We start from the raw sequence: 19,043 nt of genomic DNA, 5'->3' as shown, positions 1-19,043 counted from the left end.
CAAACTACGGGAGAAGATGAATACGGACTGAGGTGGTGGGGGTGGTGGTGGCGGTGGAAAAGTGCATCCACAGAAGTTGGAAGGAAGCCAAAGCACGCACCACCGCACGCAAGATATGCTTTGCTTCATCCAATGACACTCGGCCCGTGCTCGCTTGACACGACAGGTAGAAAGGTTCAAGTGATACAGGACACGCAATGACTATTTCTTATACAGACACGGTCTGGTGGACTCACCGTAGGATTCTTCCGCCCCTCATGCTTCGACTGCAAGAAGAAAGCAACGAAAAGAAAAATCGATGCTGTGGAGACGAGACGAGACGAGACGAGACGAACGTGAAGCGGTGTCGGACAACGTGGTGGCAGCTTTGATGACCCGAAAGCAACAAGGAATAGGAGGAGGAGGACGAACAAGACGAGGTGTTGGCACAGTAGAAGAAAGAGGAACATCTTCTCCCTCCCAAGCAAGCGAAGTGGAGTGGGTCAGCAGGAATCACTTTATCTAGTGGTCAGAGAGGTAGGTTCTAACAATTCATGATATGTCTTGATAATCTTTGCGGTATACCAATCAATTCATGACATGTCTCGATACCATCTTAAAGACATGATTTTAATGATCATAACTCCAAAAGCTTAAACGATTAGAAAATAATTGACTATATGTTTTAACATATTTTATAAGATCATTAAGTATGATTAGATATCATAACGTAGTTCCAACCTAAAAGTAATAGATTTATATGCATGCCGTCGATAAGAGCTACAGCACCATTCCAACACATAACACGACTACACTACACTATTATTATTATTATTTAAGACAACAGACAAGCGTACACTTTGGATGATAAAAAAGTTTGACTTCTGTTCTATGGTCAGCCTACGACACTTGCTCGACAATATGGGCAAAGCTGATGAGCCTGCATCCATGGTTCTAAGCAAGCATGATGATACATATGCCCACACGGCAGTCGGATCACTCCTTCCCCCTCCGAGAACTTCTCCAGACATATAGAACACTCGAGTAACCCTTTAGGAATTCCATCGCCGTCTGTGTCGATGAACAGTTCATCCTTCGGGCGATGACCGAGTACACATGGCTTTTTGTTTATATCACCGGAAGATGATACCTGCTCTGCTTGAAATATAATTTCAGCAGCTGGATCACCGGATTTCAGCTGATCGGAGGCGGTTGCAGTTTTCCAGTGATTGCATTTACTCACGTTCGATACTTCAGCAGGAGGGTGATCAGAGATGTCTGCGGCTCGGCTCTCTTGCCTGGTGAGAGAACAAAAATTAGCCATCAGCTAGTTGTGAGTCTATAGAATCTGAGTCTACACTGAAGATTTTTATCTTTATCGATAGTGAATTCACAAAACATACAGATAAAACGAGTTTATGACCTGCTCCCCGTTAGATGAACACCTTTCAGTCTCTCTAGAAGTCGAGTTCTAGCTTCCAGGACAGAATCAGGAAGATGATCATGGAACTCGTCTCCAAGCACTCTCGACGACCGAACAACTCTACCGGATGCATACCGATGATTCCTGCTATTGCCTTCTTCAAGTTCGCTAGTGCTTTTGTCCAGTCCAATCGATTCATGTGGCTGCCAGTGCCAAGGTTGCATGCGGTTGGTTATCTATCGATATGATTTAAAGAGTCCTAAACTTTTGCCAAGAGAAAAGGGACCTGTACTTGCGCAGATGATGATTCTACATCAAGCAAAATAGTGAAAACAGCCGGAGAACAGGGGTGCGAACACAAATGCTTCCATATCACTAAAAAAATGCTGTTTGAAAACAGCATGAAATATCAGAAAATCTGTGGGAAGGATGAATTTGTGCAACACAAGCTATAATGTCCCAACTTTTAGGGTTAGCTACATGGATGATTTTCCGTCAATTAAGCTTTGTAGGCAATATCCTAAATTAACTCAACAACATTCAAATCTTTATTTATAATCTTTTATTGAGGTATTCTTAGTTTTCTCTCTATATTTGTTTATGTTGCTAATACTAGTTGTGTTCCCATGTCTAATTATAATATCTATGTGTTTTCTTAGAACATGTTCATGTTATAGTAGACAAGTTTTCCTCATTTTAGTGACCTTAAAAGTGTGACATGACATAGGTTAGAAGACCCAAAAATTTGCTAATCAGCATGATAGTGGCACAAACATCCAAAAGATTCTTCCATCTCCATGATTTTATAGCTTTCTAGTCCAGTGTTACTATAGCTCTATCAGGAAAGTAAAGAGATATTGCTGATGAGGATATTTATGATTTAGCAGAAGATAACTAACTTGAGTAATTGTGCAACAAAGATGATCTCGTAAGTGCTACCGTAAACAGTTTGCAGTATCAGAAGTTTAAAAGTACAGGTACTAAGAATCTTGTTTTAGAAGGTATTATGAAACAAACAATAGTAGATATTAATGTATAAATTCAGAACAATGACAGGAAATCGCAGTTAGCCGATAGCCACTAGCAATGATTTGCACATATGGCAAAAATCGATCTTATTGGTAAGCATCAGAACCCAAAAATTACATTATAGGGGCAACATCATCCAACCATAGAACTACTGTTCGATGACAACTAATAGAGAAAGAAGATTGACCAAGTTTAGACATCAAGGTGATATGCCTGTCCTCTTCTCCTTTCATACAAATTAGGAGTTCTCAAATCACTAGCATGTTCATGATCACAATCATTCGATCAATTACATATTAAATTGGTGAATTTTTTGGGAATCAATAAATATTATAGGACAGGAAAACAAGGTAAGTGAAGCAGTAAAAGAGAAAGAGTAAAACTCTCTCAAATACACTAAAGTGTCTTGTGATCTGATCCTTCGCATTTAGACACATGGAAAGAGTAGCTTGCTATCTTCTGACCGAAAAGATCGATCTTTTGTCAGCAGAAGGAAAATTAGTACTTCTGTTTCAAGATTTATGCTTAAAAATTGGGGAAATCGAGCTGCTCTAGTTTATATTGCAACGAGAAACCCCAAACACCAAGTAATAACAGCTACAAATTGTTCTATTCCGACTGAGAAAATCTACCGTTCGGTCGGAGCGGGGGTGGAGGAGCTGCCGAGCGCGGGAAGGGCCATCAGGCCGGCGCTCCTCGTGGCTGCTGCGGCGGTCACGACGAAGGCGGCGGTCTCGATCTGCGTTGACGCGATCCAGCTGTTGCTCCGAGCTCCTGCTGGAGGCAGACGTCCTCCGGCAGTAGAAGAACTTCGAAGCTATCGTCATGCAAAGAACGCACTTTCCTTCTCCCTGTCACTCTCCCCTTCCTTCCTCCTTCCAGTATTCAATAGGAGGGGGCGGGGCAGAAAGAGTTGTTGGGAAAACGACGAGGGCGCGAGCAAGGAGAAAAAGGGAACTTGTGGGGGGAAGAAAAGCGACGGAGGGAGTTAAGACGGGGGAGGCTGTGGAGATATCGATGAACCCACTCCCCATTCCCTCGAGAACGGAAAAGATTCGACTTGGGGCACTGCTGACGAAGAATGCGAGCCGGTGAGCGCATGACTGCAACACGTAGAAGACCAGACCAATATATATATATATATATATATATATATATATTTGTGTGTGTGTGTGTGAGAAAAGTGCTTTTGGCAAATTGATATTAATTGGGAAAGTGCTTTTGGCTTTATCATCTGGACATTAAATTTCTTCTTCATTATTTACCATTTATAAAAAAAAGTAAAATTAAATAAAAATAAAAGGACGACTTTGTCACCGTGACATCGCTCTATATTGATGTCGTGACACCCAATAAAGAACGATATGTGAGAGACCCTTTGTTTCTTTCTTTTTCGTTCCTCCTCCTCCCTCTCTCTCTCTCTCTCTCTCTCTCTCTCTCGTTGTCGACGCGCCTTTTCGTTCCTTTTCCTTCCGAAGAGACCGGGAGAAAGATCCCACCTCGGCCGCCGCGATGAAGGGAAACAGAGGGCCCAGGTCGCCCTTAGTATCTCGGTTGGCACGCGAGAAGATAAGGCTGCCCGCTGCCCTTCTCTTGTGCGTCGTCTTCTTCCTCGCCGGCCTCTTCGTCTCCATTCTCATCTCCTCTCCCTCTCAGGTCGGTCTCTTCTCCTCTTTGATCCATCTTCTCCGCCTCTTCCTCCTCCTGAGTTTTTGGCCCGCAGGATCCTTCCGGCGGGGGTCGCCTTACCCGATCTCGGCTGCTGGAGCTCGACGATGAGGATCCCGAGCGGTCGCCGATGCCCCACGGGAAGACCGGGGAATCTACCCCGTCTTTGATCCCTTTCCAGGTTTTCGGCAACCTCTTCGACCATTGTCTTTATGTTTCTAACCCTAGATTTTTATACCTTAAAGAATACGTAGATCTTGAATTTTAATTTAGGACTTCGTTAGAATATGTTTTCTTTGAGATAAAATTGTTAATGGTTTATTCGTGAAAGAGGAAAATAAATCTACTCTATATGACTATAATCAATTTAAGGTGAGCACGTGGGGTGGTAGTCATCTCCGATGGCTCATTCTCCAATGACAATTATCTTGTGTCTTGGATGAAGACTGGGCAGCGATACCATTAGGCATTATATGCGAAGACTATTACCGGGGAAGTATTAGATTTGCATCTAAATTTTATGGTAGCAAAGCTAGCGCCTAATTCAATTCTCCAAAACATGTCAAATATATTGATGATTTTGATTCGACAAAGGGCGGCGAAGATGTTGGTGATTTTCCACATGGACAAATCATTAAGCAATTAAGATGAGCAGGCACGAGCCATCTTTGCAGCATGCTAGGTGCAACAGATGCTCGCTGTAGGTTTGGGGAAAGGACGTAGATGACAGGGTTAGGAGTTTCTAGCACAAAAAATGCATTTATAGGACATGACAGTGAGCTGTTGCGGTTATTGGCACCATTTGTTATGTTCTACCACAGTTTTCTGAAGTAACAAAAGAAGATTTAAACTATTCTGCTTCTCTTTAGTTCTCTGTCTCCCAAAGTCACTAGATGTTGTGGGTTCAGTCGGTTTTTAATATTCTGCAATGTTTGCCATGAGAAAATTAAAAATTTTGTGAAAAGCAAAAACACTCTCCAAATTCTGTGGTCTGCACCAAGTGGTTTAGCTTGTGCTGTCACTTAAATAGGACTCATTTGCTTTCAGAACAATGTGTCTGATCGGTAGGGAGCAAGCGAAACAGAAGGATAACACCTGAGATGATATTTATGCTGAAAAATTTGCTCCAGAAAATTACACAAGTTTGTAATTTCAATGTATGTATTTTAGTGAGTTGTATTCTATCCAGAACTGAACGAGTATGAGTAATGCTATATAAACTAACATTTTGTTATATAAGTTTTACAATGAATATATGACATCATCATGTGGATTAGCAATAATTGTCCATATAGAGTGAGTTATACCTTTTTAGGGATTTAAAATACTAGTTTTATAGTGCTTGTGTGCAGGTTTTGAGCTGGAAACCTCGTGCATTGTATTTTCCAAATTTTGCCACAGCAGAACAATGCCAAACAATTGTACAAAAAGCTAAGTCTAGGCTTAGGCCTTCAACATTAGCTTTACGGAAGGGGGAAACTGCAGAGAATACTCAAGGAATAAGAACAAGGTGCCTCTTACCAATTTCCTTTCAAGGATTCAAGAATATATACATTCGCTTGTTGCCTTGTAACAAGAAGATTATTGATGTTTAGACTCAGTATTTAGAATACTCATTAAGATGACAAAGGTTGTGAAATCAGTAAAGGTGACGATTATTTTGACATTAAGTTTCTTGTGTCATATTTTATAAATGTATTTTGTTTGTGGTGGACCTAACTCCATCATCCTGTTTTTCTTTTTCTTTGTATATTGCTGTTTTATGTTTACCCAATTTATTTGTTATTGATGCATGTCTGATGTAAACATTAATGTTGATTACGTTCAAAATCATTTGTTTTCCCTCTTCTGGTTGCATGTTCTTCCTCACAATCCATGGCTTGTTAGCATCGCATGTGATATATTACTATTTTCATTATAAGTTTTTATTTCAACTATTTCGGTTTGGGTCATGAATCTTTTCCTGCTGACGTAACCTTTACGTAAGAGTTAAAAGTGTTGTTATGCACTTGTTCACTTTTGTTTTTATAAATTATATGTCCTCTATTTCTTTGTAGTTCTGCTCAATTATCTTGATATCTAATATTCATGCGGTAAAGTTTCTGGTATCAATAATATCTTCTTCATCAAACTGAGTATCGTAAATGTCAAGATGAAATATTTGTGTTGCAGACAAATCTCAAGATGGATAGACTGAGCACAGATATTGGGTCATGGACCTCATGGCACCTATAATTACATTGCCAAAGTTTGACACAAGTGTACACTAATCATGTATGCGTAGGATTATAGGCTACACAGGTCATTATGAATGACAAATAACATCTAATTCTGTAGCTTATTAGTCCCCACTTATGAAGGAAAACCCTGAGTTCTAATGAATATTGGATGTATAAACGAGTCTTGGTCTAAATTATATTATTGGGAAGGTATCTGAACTCTCTTTTAACATCTTGTTGCTATTTTTTCCGTCAGTCTTACACCCATGATTATATGCCACACAAAATGCAACTTAGGTTATCATTTTTCAAATGCAGTACCTTGCTTCTTCAATGATGGATTTTGATTTTCTCTGCACTGCAAAAGCTTATTATTCTTGATGCTGACAACAGTTCTGGCACATTCATAAGTGCATCTGAAGATTCAAGTGGTGTCTTGGGCCAGATAGAGGAGAAGATTGCTAGGGCCACAATGATTCCGAGAGAGCAGGGAGAGGTATTGCTCATATAGTTCAACGTTTCTTAATTGATTAAGTAAGTTTAGCATTTTAGCTGATTTAATAAGTCCTATTTAAATTAAAACATATTCAGCTTGTCAAGTGACATGTTTGTCTCTATAGCTAGGCAAGGCTTTTATGGTAATTTGAAATTATATTATCAAGTTCATACTTCATATCAAGGGAAAAATAACTTAACAATGGCTAGAAGTTTAACATTCTGTGTCTGTGATTGCATTTCAAGAAATAGAATAAACATCATTAAGCAATTGAGCTCATTGATTACTTGACCAAAATTATCTGGTAAATGATAATTTTATTGGTTAGTAATAAATAACATTATGCAACTTGAAAAACATGTTTTATATTTTAACATATATAGGTCTGTAATTATTTTTGGGTGCAATTAGTTACTTCACAACTTTGGGATGACATCAAGATATGGGTCATCATGTTGCAGGCCTTTAACATCTTGCGCTATGAGATAGAGCAGAGGTATGCTTCTCACTATGATGCATTCAACCCTGCTGAATATGGCCCTCAGAAAAGCCAAAGAGTATGTATCTCACTACTTTCCACAACAAACTATGCTGTGGTAGTCTATAATTTTAACAAGAATCTTATCAGCAATGCATAGTCACATATTTCCCTGTCTAAATTTTGCATTCTTAAACTTGAGTATTGATTCTGCAGATGTGAAAATATTGAGCAGTTTAATTAGTCGATTATCATTAATCAAAAACTGATCAGGCATAACGCATGTCAGATTATGTACTAGGCTGGTGTTGACATCTCTATGGAGTTGTTTTAAACTTAGAAGTTATTGATTTGTTTTGACCTAGAAGTTCCAGAAGTCCTTTGCTTATACTGAAGCATATCGACAATGGTGACTTGAGACTTGAACCTATAAACATTGGACACTATGGTATAAATGGTAGTGTCTTTCTGCTCATTTTATGTTTCATGAAAATTGACCTCATCATCACGATTAATACCAACAAAATTTGCAACATGAATGTTACTTTAGCCATGATAGCTGGGTCAATGAGTCTTCTACCTGGATCTAAAATTTTAGAAAGGTTAGATTAAGTTAGAATGATTGAACCGGAAGGTTGGGTTATTCATACTGTCCATGACAACTTCCAATGGTTTGTATTTGACTAGCTTTAATTTGCCACAGAATGTGTTAGCCAATTTTGATGGATGAACTCTAGATTTATCTTACATTCTCACTGCTGTGGTAGGATTCGGCCTTCTCGCTGGTGGCAGAAGAAAGGTATTATCTTGATATGTTTTCTGATCCAGTATGGGTTTTAGATATTGATGACCTAATTAATGGAGTCTGAACTGGCCAAATGCTGGTTCCTGGCTTTCTCAATTTTTGATAGCTTTGCCATTTATAGTTATAATGGATAATTAGGGCATGAAACTCAAAAGTTTGTTTTGGTTAGGTTGATGATCAAGAGATGTCAGTTGTTGACAAGTCGAAAGGTATAATACAAATTTGAGCACAGAACATGTATTCACAAAAGGAACTATTTTCCAGGTAGGTTGTTAATATGATAATGGAAAGTCTTGAAATATGGATGAACAATTAGGTAAGATATAAGGTTATTGCTGTGCGCTAGGATTACTCTACTAGCAGCATGCCATATAACAGTGGTGGCTGTCACAGTACATGCTATTGGCACAGGCTGACATGCGATGCTCACATAGGTATGTTAGTGGGAGAATTAAGAGGCAAGAAAAGGAAAGGAAATAGGTAAAGGGACTTAGAGGAAAAAAAGGAAAACAAATTATTCCCAATTTCCCATGTTGGTTCCTTCGTTAGTTGTTACCTCACGCATCATGATCCTGTTGTCATCATTGGCTGTCTTGCTGCAAACAGTATCCGAGATCTCTTTCTTTTGATCACATAGAAGTAATGAGCCATAAGAACTCTGAACTAGCCTTATAAAATCCCAAATTGATCTCATTTTTCTGAAGTGATAGAGGAATTATCAAATTATTTACAGATCAAACTTAAACCGAAAAGGTTCTAATATGCTGACCCCATTCTGCAACCTATGTTGTCAGAGGTTGATGATTGACCTTGACTGTGAGGGCAGTTATTAACCTTCATACTTTTGAGGCACAAGGTCCAAGAATGTCCAAATCTGACAGATGGTTGCTTAATGATACAAACATAAGTATGTCGACTGGACAAAGGAGAAATTTGCTTATGGTACCTGGGGATTTTAGGTTCTAAAAGGCTCAAGTCTGACAGGGCTAGTTCTGAAGCTTGTGTAAAATTATGACAGTCCACGTTGCCCCAGTTCAATAAGCTTTAGAGGTTGAAGTATACTATTTCAAGAAGTCTGAAGTTTATTGAAGATTTGATGTGTGATTTAATAAACAACAATAGTTTAAGTCCTCTCTTCGATGGTATCGCCATTTATATTTAAACTTGTGATCTTGAAGGGAAGTTCCAAACTAGTAAGCAGGACACGGAATGGTGCAGATGAATACCTTTGAAATGGATGATTGTCTTCTAGATTCTATGTGCATGCAATTACAGAACTTTAACCAATGTAAATTTCATTATATTAATATGTAACATTCCTTTACATTGACTTTGTATTATTGGTGATACTGGATTATGTTATGCCTCATTTCTTACAAGAACAATATTAGTTTGAAATTCATGTTTTCTTTATGTTTGACTTCAAGTTTTTACCATCGACAGCACTATTTTTCAGAATGTGTACTGACGCCTTGTAGAAGCATTAGTAACAAGAAATGTCAACAAGTGCTACTAGTAGTTTCAATTTTCTTTGTGTTTATTCCTTTCTTGTATTGCATTTCGTTAATTGGGATTATAGTATAAAAAATTCCACCTTCCTCATTCCTAAGGTTAATAACTTCTCAGGTAGCTTCATTTTTATTGTACTTGTCGGATGTTGAGGAAGGAGGGGAAACCATGTTTCCTTATGAGGTAAACAATTTGATGTGACTTGTACAACATTATTTTGTCTAGTGTTTTAGGTTATCTTTGTGTTTTACATTAAATTATTTCTTGTAACAACAAACAGAATGGATCCAATATGGACATTGCCTATGATTATGAGAAGTGCATTGGCTTGAAGGTGAAACCACGCAAAGGAGATGGGCTCTTATTTTATTCTCTGTTTACAAATGGGACAATTGACCCAGTAAGTTACAGAATCTTGTTCTTTTATGATTATTGACTAATTTTTTATGCTATATGATAAAATTGTAGCATTTAGTTATAAAAATTGTAGGCCAACACATGCACAAGTCATTATTGTCCTTTTAAATATAAGAACCCCAATTTAAAAAAAAAATCATGGCCTTTAAAGACTGTGAGACATATCATTATCTTGTAATCACCTTTACTTTGATGAGCTCATGAAATATGCACCATATATTAATGAAGCTACATTCGACAAATGTGAATATATCATGCTCAAAGGTTTTATTTTACCCGAATAGCTTGCTAGCTTATGCACCGTAGGTTAGCATAGATGCCATATTCACTAACAGGTCAAACTTGTCTTGTATCACTTGAGCAACTTGTGTATGATGGAAGCTAGTGTAATCAAGAACTACAGCCAAGCAAACTTGAGAAGTATATCAGAAATGGACTTGGTTTTTTTTTTTGCTAAATGTTATTTTTCAATATATTATTTGCAAACGAACAGGTTTAATTTGTGCTTCTTGTATTCTTTAATTTTCTCTCCTTAGTTTTCCCTCAGTTCATTTCTCTCGATGGCTTCATCAAATGTGCTTGTGGTAGGAAGTGCATTTATCTGTTTGCAATAGGTAGTTAAGCGTTGTCCTGTACTTCTAATTCTACATGGCATTAGAAGCAGCTCTGGTTTCTCCAGATAACGGGCCAAATTGTCATTCACTTTTGTATTTCATATATAAAGGTCTAAACAAACTACAGGAAAATATATGGGATGATGGTGTAATTGAGAGTTGAAACTCTAGATAAAGAATAACAAAAGGAACCGCTTTGCATGAGCATGCACTGCTATGTTTATAATATTCATGCAGTGTTATTTAATCAGTTAGGGACTTCTCCAGCATTCAAAGTTTATGTTTTGTTCTGTGTTGATAGGGAATCATCTCATGCTTGTCAATTTTGTGTGTTTTCCAATGAAACTTTATCAAACTTCAGCATTTATTATGTTTGCCAAGTGTTATTTGTGCCACTCTCAAGTATGATCTTTGCAGCTGGGTCTGCCCAATACTTGAAAATTGACTATTCTAGTATGAAATATCAACAATACAACTTCTGGAGTGACATCATGATTTTTTCGTAAAGAAATTATATGTTAGGGATGTGGGCATATTTTAAGAAGACCTATAGCTATTGTGGATAGATGATGCAGGATAATTAGTATGAGTGGCACGAGGAGATGCGGAGGGAGGCATTAAAAGGTTTTACTAGAAGCTATAGATAAAATACAAACATTTTGAATCAAAATAAGAATATTGCTTTCTACATAATTCAATGATGAAAGAAAATCTTTGTAGCTAACCTTAGGTAGTGGAACATTATGACTTGAGATGCATGTTAGAGGTACAAGTCCAAAAAATCTAGTTTATTAGAAGTTTATTATGATGCTGAGAATTTGCCTTATATTTCTGTTTTTCTACTTTCCAGACATCACTCCATGGTAGCTGCCCCGTGATCAAGGGAGAGAAATGGGTAGCAACAAAGTGGATTAGAGATCAAACTGAGAAGTAATCTGCAGTGTAGATTTCTCAATATTTGTTCCTTGTGCATTTACCTGTTACTGTATAAAACAACGTGATGGGAAAAAAAAAGAAGACAATTTCACTTGGCCAACAATTAGGGAAAGGGTGAAAAAAAAAAAGAGGAAGAGTTGATCCTCTTGACAGAATCAAGAGGGAAAATTTTTTGGAGCCACTTGATCAGCTGATGAAAGATCCGTTAATTGTTGTTCGGACCAGCCGAGCAAAGCTATTATCGTCGGTAGATTGCTCAATACGCCTGAAGGGATTGAAAGGTTGATTGTCGTAACCTTGTTGCCATGTTGCTGTAGTTTGTTTTTCCCATGGCAGATGAGTTAATTATTTAATGCATATGTAGATTCCTAATCATATACATTTAGGCGATTGCATGTTGAATCGGAATTTCTTGAATGTTAGGACAGTTTTTTTGTTGGTTGCCTAAATTTAGGATAGTAAATATTCTCGAGAGCTATATAGTTATATGAGTTTCTATCATACGATGCATTCGGCAGCCGATCAGCACATCGGCTCGAAGACACGTACGTATAAACAAACCTTTGAAAGCATCATAGCCCAAGCTTTGATCTCTAATCGCGTATGACGCTCTGCTATCCGGCGGCATTCCGTGATCCGCTATCTTGGTTTTACTCGTGTCGTAATCCCCTTAGAGATGATGTGAACCACCGTTGGATGCCTTCTCTGGCGTCCGCATATGAGTTGTGATGGCGACACGCTACCCGTAAGGACGCGCTTCTGGACGCTTTTGGCGGCATCCAAAACGAGTCGCTCGTGTCGGTCCACGGCAAAATCTTCCAACCGCGCGCGGCAACATCGCCGACGAGTAGCGCCAAACGCGGCGTCTACGTGTGCGGACACTGCCACCGTGCATGTCCCCATCACTCGCCTTCTCTCGACCCTTATCCAAAGCTGAAGCTGCCGCAGCCGCAGCCGCACCACCACATCCCATCATCTTGTGTTACAGAGAAGGAAAGAGAGATCAAGCAGCGTGTTTGATGATGGAGTGGTGGTGCTTCCCATGCGGCGAGTTCCGGTCGGCGTCGCCGCCCGTCTCGGCATCCGAAGGGCCGGTAAGACGATGAGCCTTTGGGCAAGTTTTTCTCCGCGGAGCTGGAAACGTGATGAGCTTACGACTCTTGGCTTTGCTTGTGTTCACAGGGCTGAGGAAGGAGGTGAGGACGTGCACGTCCTGTGGGAGATGCTGCGGAAGACCGACCCCGAGATCGGACGGCAGTCGCCGGCATGCAGCGCGATCGAACGGCGGCATGCAGCACGTTTCATTACATTGTGACGTTGAGACATGTTCGATTGGCTTCGTAGATGATGTCAATGAGGTACTAAAACCAAAAAACTGACATCTTTTGGGTGCGTATTCGATGGCGTGATCGACCTGTACTCTTACCAAACAAAACAAGTACCACAACGGCGACGAACTCTTCTCAGATGACTACAGACACATGCACATCTACCTTATGAAATGCCAATAAACTCACATCTACCTTGATCAGCAGTTCAGATAACCACAAATTGACGTTCGATAAGGTATCAGAGACTTGCCATCTACGTATACGAAAGGACGTGTCACTGATAAAGACTAGTCGATCAATCACTTTTCATGATACGATTAAGTGATCAGAAGATAACAAAGACACTACAGCTTAGAAAACATCGCTTGATGTGCGCATGTGATGTTCGACCATCTTCACCACACGGGACTTTGAGAAGCCACGCGTCCTCATACGAAGAGATTTAGAATCGTCGGCTTCTCTGCTGCGGTCTGATCTCCACATCCTCCCTCGCTTATCGTTGTCACCGAGCTCGCTGACGTTGCCGATGGCGTCGACGCCCGCCGCTTGTTGTCCCCGCCGCCATCTGGTGACTCTGGCATCGGGTACAGCTCGCGAGTGGGAGGTCTCTTGGCATCATAATCTCTCCTCCTCTTCCTCGGTGGTGGCGAGGAGGAGGAGGACGAGGACGAGACCCCTCTCCTTTGATACTCGTACAGCTCCTTCGCATCGGCTGCGCCGGCCAGTTCCGGCAGCGGATGAATGGTTCCACCACCAAGCACTGTCGCCACCGCCGCCTCGCACAGGTGCCAGTTCCCGGTCCACAGCAGCCCCGTGGCGCCGGTCACGGGGTTGATGGTGCGGCCGCACGCCTCGTAAAGCAAGGATCGGAAGGCAGCTGCAGGAGAGGGACGCTTAGTTCCAGTCTTTTAGGACGATAAGAGAGTTCTATCAGGTAGACGTGAGCAGTGCACACCGGGGCGACGGGGAAGAGGGACGGAGGAGAGGAAGGAGAGGAGGGTGGAGCGGCCGAAGAACTTGGCGACGAAGGCGGTGGCGTGAGCCTGCGCGCCGGCGCCGTCGATGCACTGGATACACTGCCGGAGGATGCAGGTGGCGCTGCAGCCCCTCCGCAGTACTCTGCAACCGTTGCAGCTCATCTTCTATCTATCGATCTCTCATCCGACAACGATCACAAAGACACTCTCGTCCCCTGCTCTGTATATAGCGAGCGAGAGAGACGAGAGGATCCGCCCGAGGCCATGGGGTTGTGAGAGCGAGGCCAGCGGTGCATGAGGTTTGTATCTGGGTCCACCGTTCGATCGCGTTCATGAGCGGTGAGCGGTTGCTCGATCTGACGGTTGCAATTCCAAGAAACGGTGGGGGCGGCTTCGATGCTGGAAAGGGGTGTTCCCAACGCAGCAGATGTTGGACCGGATCCCGATCGGATGTCGTGAGGGATTACGTAGGATGGATGGCGAAGAGAGATACATCCTCCGATCGTGTTTGCTTTATTTCCCTTAACACAACGGGATGAGAGCGAAACACATGCTCGACTGGTCCACCTAATGTATCACAAGAAGCATAACAATATAATGTTATTTGTACGTATGATGTAATGTACATACATACATAAGTCATAAAAACTGCGTTGCTTACCGCCACACCCCTCCATAAATATGACTCATCCTTCGGGCCCGTGTCAGAGTTACATCATGTCGGGCCCGCAGCAATCTCCAATCGCAAGGCAGGTGAACGACACGTGTAGAATTAAACAAAAATGACCCCGCAAGATCTGGGCCCCACTTCGCGGAGCGGACGAGTACCGGGTTTGGGGATCCGATCCATTAAATGGACAGATCCGTCATCAGATGCACGGTCCGATTGCTCCGGTATCGGATGATCTTGGACGGTGGAAAAGACCCGATTCCAAGCCCCATTTTATAAGCCCGCTTCACACGACAGTGGCCGCAACAACCCGCAACCGCTCCCCTCCCCCTTCCCCCGCGTCCTTGCCGTGCCGTCGCTCTCGTCGGAATGATGGCCTCCGAAGGCGGTGAATCGGATGATATTGGACGGTGGAAAAGACCCGATTCCAAGCCCCATTTTATAAGCCCGCTTCACACGACAGTGGCCGCAACAACCCCCAACCGCTCCCCTCCCCCTCCCACTCCCCCTTCCCCCGCGTCCTTGCCGCCGCCGTCGCTCTCGTCGGAATGATGGCCTCCGAAGGCGGTGAGGACTACCGCCTGACGCGGATCGCGTCCGCCATACGCGTCATTCCCGACTTTCCCAAGCCCGGTAATTCACGGATCTTGGAAACCCTGGCACCTTAGTGGGCTTCTTGAAAACCCCGTGTTGGAGATCGGGGTTTTGGGGCGATCGGTTGCGGGTTTCGCTGTTCTTGATGGGTTTAGTGTGGGTGTAGGTATCATGTTTCAAGATATCACGACCCTGCTGCTCGATCCCAAGGCGTTCAGGGATACCATCGATATATTCGTGGAGAGGTACAGAGATCAAGAGATCACGGTTATCGCAGGTAATCGTGTTCACAGCATTCTTATAAGTAAATCTTAATCTAGTTTTATTATGCCAATGAGGTTTGCCGTATACCTTCTGTTTCGTTTGTGATAAGGGCATGGAAGATGCATGAACATATGCTTCCTTCACTATTCTTCTTGTTTACATCCTAAAGATGTTCAAGATAAGAATGACATGGGGTAATCTACGAATTCGAACACTAGAAAAACATCGAGTGAGGCTGAATTGCTACATTCTGAAGGCAGACCATCACGTTTCCCAAGATTGGAAGGGTAGAAACCTAGGAAATTCTAGGTTCTTTTCTAGGATAAGCAGATTACTTCTCCTTTTGTGCCACTCTAGACGGTTATGGATGTTGAATGTTTTGGAAATTAAGCATTCTTTTCACCATTCATTTGTTTGTCGCCTCATTTTCTTGATTATGAATGATGTGGATACTGGAGGGACCAACAAAAGTAGTTGGTGACAGAACTTTTGATTCAACAAGCTGTTCTTTTCTTTTCTTTGTTTTAGATAGAATTAAAGTCAGATCCCCTTTTTAGTTGAATTCTATTGTACAATATGTTCATTTACTTAATCATATATTTTTTTAATTGCTGATATTGTCAGTGTATAAATATGATCATGTCTTTTCTTGTTCATCTGTTACTGCACAACACATAATTATATCCACTAAAATATACTTGCATTAAGACGTTGTTCCTCAGTTTGATTTCTATAGTTTGAACAGGTGTCGAAGCAAGAGGATTCATATTTGACCCTCCCATTGCGTTAGCTATAGGAGCAAAGTTTGTTCCTATGAGAAAGCCAAAGAAGCTTCCTGGTATGTTGTTCTCTTGCATCTTTTTCTTGTTAGAAGTGTGTTGCAAACAATAGCTAACCATTTATGCTGCTTACTAGGGAAAGTTATTTCTGAGGAATACTCCCTAGAATATGGTACAGACAGAATGGAAATGCATGTAGGAGCTGTACAGCCAGGGGATCGAGCCCTTGTCATTGATGATTTAATTGCAACTGGAGGGACATTATCTGCTGCAATCAGGCTCCCGGGTAATTTGCCATTGATTCATTCTTCAAGCTGTTGGTTTTCCTGTCATAAGGTGCTTTTATATCCACTGTGTCATGGTTACATTGATCACCGCTCTAATGTGCAATATGATCATCCTGGAGGAAATTAATTGACAATGATGGAAATGCATGTTGAGGAACAGTCACATGAGTGTTTTAACCGCCTATTATGGTTAAAGGTGTCTATCTATATTTTGCAGTTATCTATGATAAAAGTTTTTCTTCCGCACAACTTAATTTAGGGAAAATAAATTGATGATAATGGAGACATATACGAAGAACAATCACCTTGGGAATATAATAAACACACATGATGGCTAAAGATGTTTTGATGTATTTAGTAGATTTTACCACAAAAAATGATATTGTATTTAAATAAGTTTTGAGAAGTTCGTTTTGTAATGTTAGATGTCATCAATTTTTAACCAAATGTTTTAATTAATACACATGCTTTTTGGTCAAGCCTGCATGCTTGTGTGTTGCTTCTTATTTTTGAGGATTTAAGTCATATTTTCTTAGCATTCAAAAGTAAAGCTCCATTTGTTATTAAATATTTGCAAAAAAATAACACTAACATTCTTTTTCATTGGACTGAGGTTCTTCATCTAGTAATGCCATCCATGTTCCAGTTGTATGATGTTTTTTTTAATGAAATTATTGCTTTAATCTGGCTTATCAACTGATATAGTGTTTCAAAGAATAATAATCTAGTTATCTGGAGGCAAGCATTAAGTGCTAATGGTAGGTTACTTTACAGTTTCTTGGATGTTAGTTGTTCAAACCATGGAAACAACCTTTTTATCTGCTAAAGCTGGGTATTATTGATCATCTCAGGTTCAGATGGGATAATGAATGTATACTGCATCCATAAGTTGGACCAACCGTCTAATGGGTCAGGATTTGTTGAACTGGATCTGACCATTGTGGGTTTTGAGTTGGATCGAGTAGGACAAAATGGGTTATGTCGGGTCAGTATTTGAAGGAATAATTTGCTTTATTTTATTTGCAAAAAGAAAAACAAAAGGATTCAATATTCCTTTTGATCAGCAGGAAACAAAAGGAAACACATATGATCAGCAGGATCTATCAATGGGTTAAGATTTGTTGATCATGTTCGGATCCATATTCCTTGCAGCTCCCTCTCATATTATAACTCGTATTAGGTTGGCTTAATGAGTTCAGGTTTGAGATATCCACCTCTGTTGCTTCGCAGAGAGAGACAAGGGTGCTAAAATATGGCCCTTCTGGATTCCCTTATTTAGAAAAGCTCTGTGCGTTGTGTTGCTCTATTTTGGTAATTCAGTGATCGTCTAGCAATTATTGTATTTTTCATATTTTTTTAGTTATTTTGAATATAAAGTTCTATAACAAGAAAATTTATATCTATATTTGTCATATATTGCATATCATGAAATCTTTTGATTTAGAAAAATAAAAAGTAGATATGAAATCTTTGTTGGAGGGTTTTAGGAAGGAAATTTATAAGGTTGCTAGATGAACGACAAGTCAAAACATGGTTTACGGTTGGAATTCCCAGCTGTACGCTGAAACTGTACAATTTGTGTTTAAGTTGCCACTCTTATAGAAGACACTTTTTCATGGTCATGTGTAGTGAAATAGGTTATGTTATTTATACATTAATACAATTTTGTTATTTAAGTATTTTGAAAGTTAGATAGGTTTCAGAAATCTTTAATATGAAGTGTTTTAAGCACAAAATTATTAGAACACACACGTCGTATTCACGTGCAACCTTTGTAAATTATGCTGGCTGTCAAGTTCGAGTGATTTAAAAAATGTAACCTTTGTCCTGGGCAACATGTAGCCTCCATTTGTTGGTTACGCTGCAATTCCTGGCTTAGGGGGATTATCTTAACAGGGCAGATGAATGCAGACCCTCTCTGCTATACGAACAGATATTTGTTTTTGCAGTACATGTTATTATTGCTTTATATATATTGTGTCCGCTTTTAAAATCATTGTGCATGATGATTATGATTAAACGGTCAGCCATTTGAAGTCTTTTATTCGTTTAAGATTTGATTGGTTCGTGTCCTTCGTATAGATGAGAAGCATGACTGGACATTAGTTTATGATTTGCAGAGCGTGTCGGAGCTGAAGTGGTTGAATGAATTGCCAGAGCTAAAGGTTTGTCGTTCTCTCTGTCTGTCCAAAGCCTTTCTTACCAGTTTACCAGTTGACAAAAGATGTAAAGCATAATTTACACGTTCGCTGTTTAATTTCTTTATCTTGTGGGGAATAGTACTTTTTTTTTTATTTGATAAATGCAGAATGAAATTTATTTCTTTTGTTGCTGGAACAGGGACGTGAGAGGTTATTTCTTTTGTTAAAGCGGCATAGTTTGTTCGGAGGCTTCCTCTGATAGGTAGGTCAGTTGAGATTGGCCAAGTGCACATTATTTGTTTCATCCATTTACAAACAGTTGTAATGTGATGATGATAGCTTTTGTTGAACAAAATCAGGAGCTGCTCCCAATTACAAGTGTGTTTTGCAGCTCAGAGTTAACGAGAAGTCCAGTCTTTTTAATCTA

General features: G+C 40.4%; 4 protein-coding genes and 1 long non-coding RNA gene across 7 annotated transcripts; 3 read left to right on the top strand and 2 right to left on the bottom strand.

The window, feature by feature from the left end:
• Positions 1 to 780: 780 nt before the first annotated feature.
• On the bottom strand, positions 781 to 3,516 carry LOC135636108 (probable E3 ubiquitin-protein ligase RHY1A). Its single transcript, XM_065147677.1, has 3 exons — positions 3,064 to 3,516; positions 1,403 to 1,605; positions 781 to 1,277 (listed from the first exon to the last, which is right to left on the bottom strand). Exons 1-3 carry the CDS (start codon positions 3,256 to 3,258, stop codon positions 875 to 877), a joined length of 801 nt encoding a protein of 266 aa, XP_065003749.1. The 5' UTR covers positions 3,259 to 3,516; the 3' UTR covers positions 781 to 874.
• A 287-nt stretch (positions 3,517 to 3,803) lies between these two features.
• Positions 3,804 to 12,000, top strand: LOC103982173 (probable prolyl 4-hydroxylase 9). The gene is made up of 8 exons (XM_009399009.3): positions 3,804 to 4,087; positions 4,155 to 4,280; positions 5,452 to 5,609; positions 6,712 to 6,814; positions 7,276 to 7,371; positions 9,724 to 9,789; positions 9,887 to 10,006; positions 11,488 to 12,000. The coding sequence occupies exons 1-8, from the start codon at positions 3,944 to 3,946 to the stop codon at positions 11,569 to 11,571; spliced, it is 897 nt and encodes a 298-aa protein (XP_009397284.2). The 5' UTR covers positions 3,804 to 3,943; the 3' UTR covers positions 11,572 to 12,000.
• A 533-nt stretch (positions 12,001 to 12,533) lies between these two features.
• On the top strand, positions 12,534 to 12,969 carry LOC108952528 (uncharacterized). The gene is made up of 2 exons (XR_001977566.2): positions 12,534 to 12,667; positions 12,756 to 12,969. It is a non-coding gene; the product is annotated as an uncharacterized LOC108952528 (long non-coding RNA).
• A 223-nt stretch (positions 12,970 to 13,192) lies between these two features.
• On the bottom strand, positions 13,193 to 14,129 carry LOC103982174 (LOB domain-containing protein 37). The gene is made up of 2 exons (XM_009399010.3): positions 13,860 to 14,129; positions 13,193 to 13,781 (listed from the first exon to the last, which is right to left on the bottom strand). Exons 1-2 carry the CDS (start codon positions 14,041 to 14,043, stop codon positions 13,333 to 13,335), a joined length of 633 nt encoding a protein of 210 aa, XP_009397285.2. The 5' UTR covers positions 14,044 to 14,129; the 3' UTR covers positions 13,193 to 13,332.
• A 744-nt stretch (positions 14,130 to 14,873) lies between these two features.
• Positions 14,874 to 19,043, top strand: LOC135636602 (adenine phosphoribosyltransferase 1-like). Of its 3 annotated transcripts, none has more exons than XM_065148450.1 (7): positions 14,874 to 15,184; positions 15,312 to 15,422; positions 16,155 to 16,247; positions 16,331 to 16,474; positions 17,327 to 17,460; positions 18,596 to 18,640; positions 18,816 to 19,043. In XM_065148450.1, exons 1-7 carry the CDS (start codon positions 15,100 to 15,102, stop codon positions 18,873 to 18,875), a joined length of 672 nt encoding a protein of 223 aa, XP_065004522.1. In that variant the 5' UTR covers positions 14,874 to 15,099; the 3' UTR covers positions 18,876 to 19,043. The 3 variants fall into 3 exon arrangements, with proteins under 3 accessions (XP_065004522.1, XP_065004521.1, XP_065004524.1); XM_065148449.1 differs by having other exon boundaries at positions 16,325 to 16,474; XM_065148452.1 differs by lacking the exon at positions 17,327 to 17,460 and having other exon boundaries at positions 16,325 to 16,474; positions 18,558 to 18,640.

Source organism: Musa acuminata, chromosome BXJ3-4, assembly GCF_036884655.1.
Source record: "Musa acuminata AAA Group cultivar baxijiao chromosome BXJ3-4, Cavendish_Baxijiao_AAA, whole genome shotgun sequence".
In the NCBI taxonomy this organism is placed as follows: Eukaryota; Viridiplantae; Streptophyta; class Magnoliopsida; order Zingiberales; family Musaceae; genus Musa; species Musa acuminata.
Note: the sequence above shows the minus strand (reverse complement) of the source record. Positions and strands in the feature narration are given on the sequence as shown.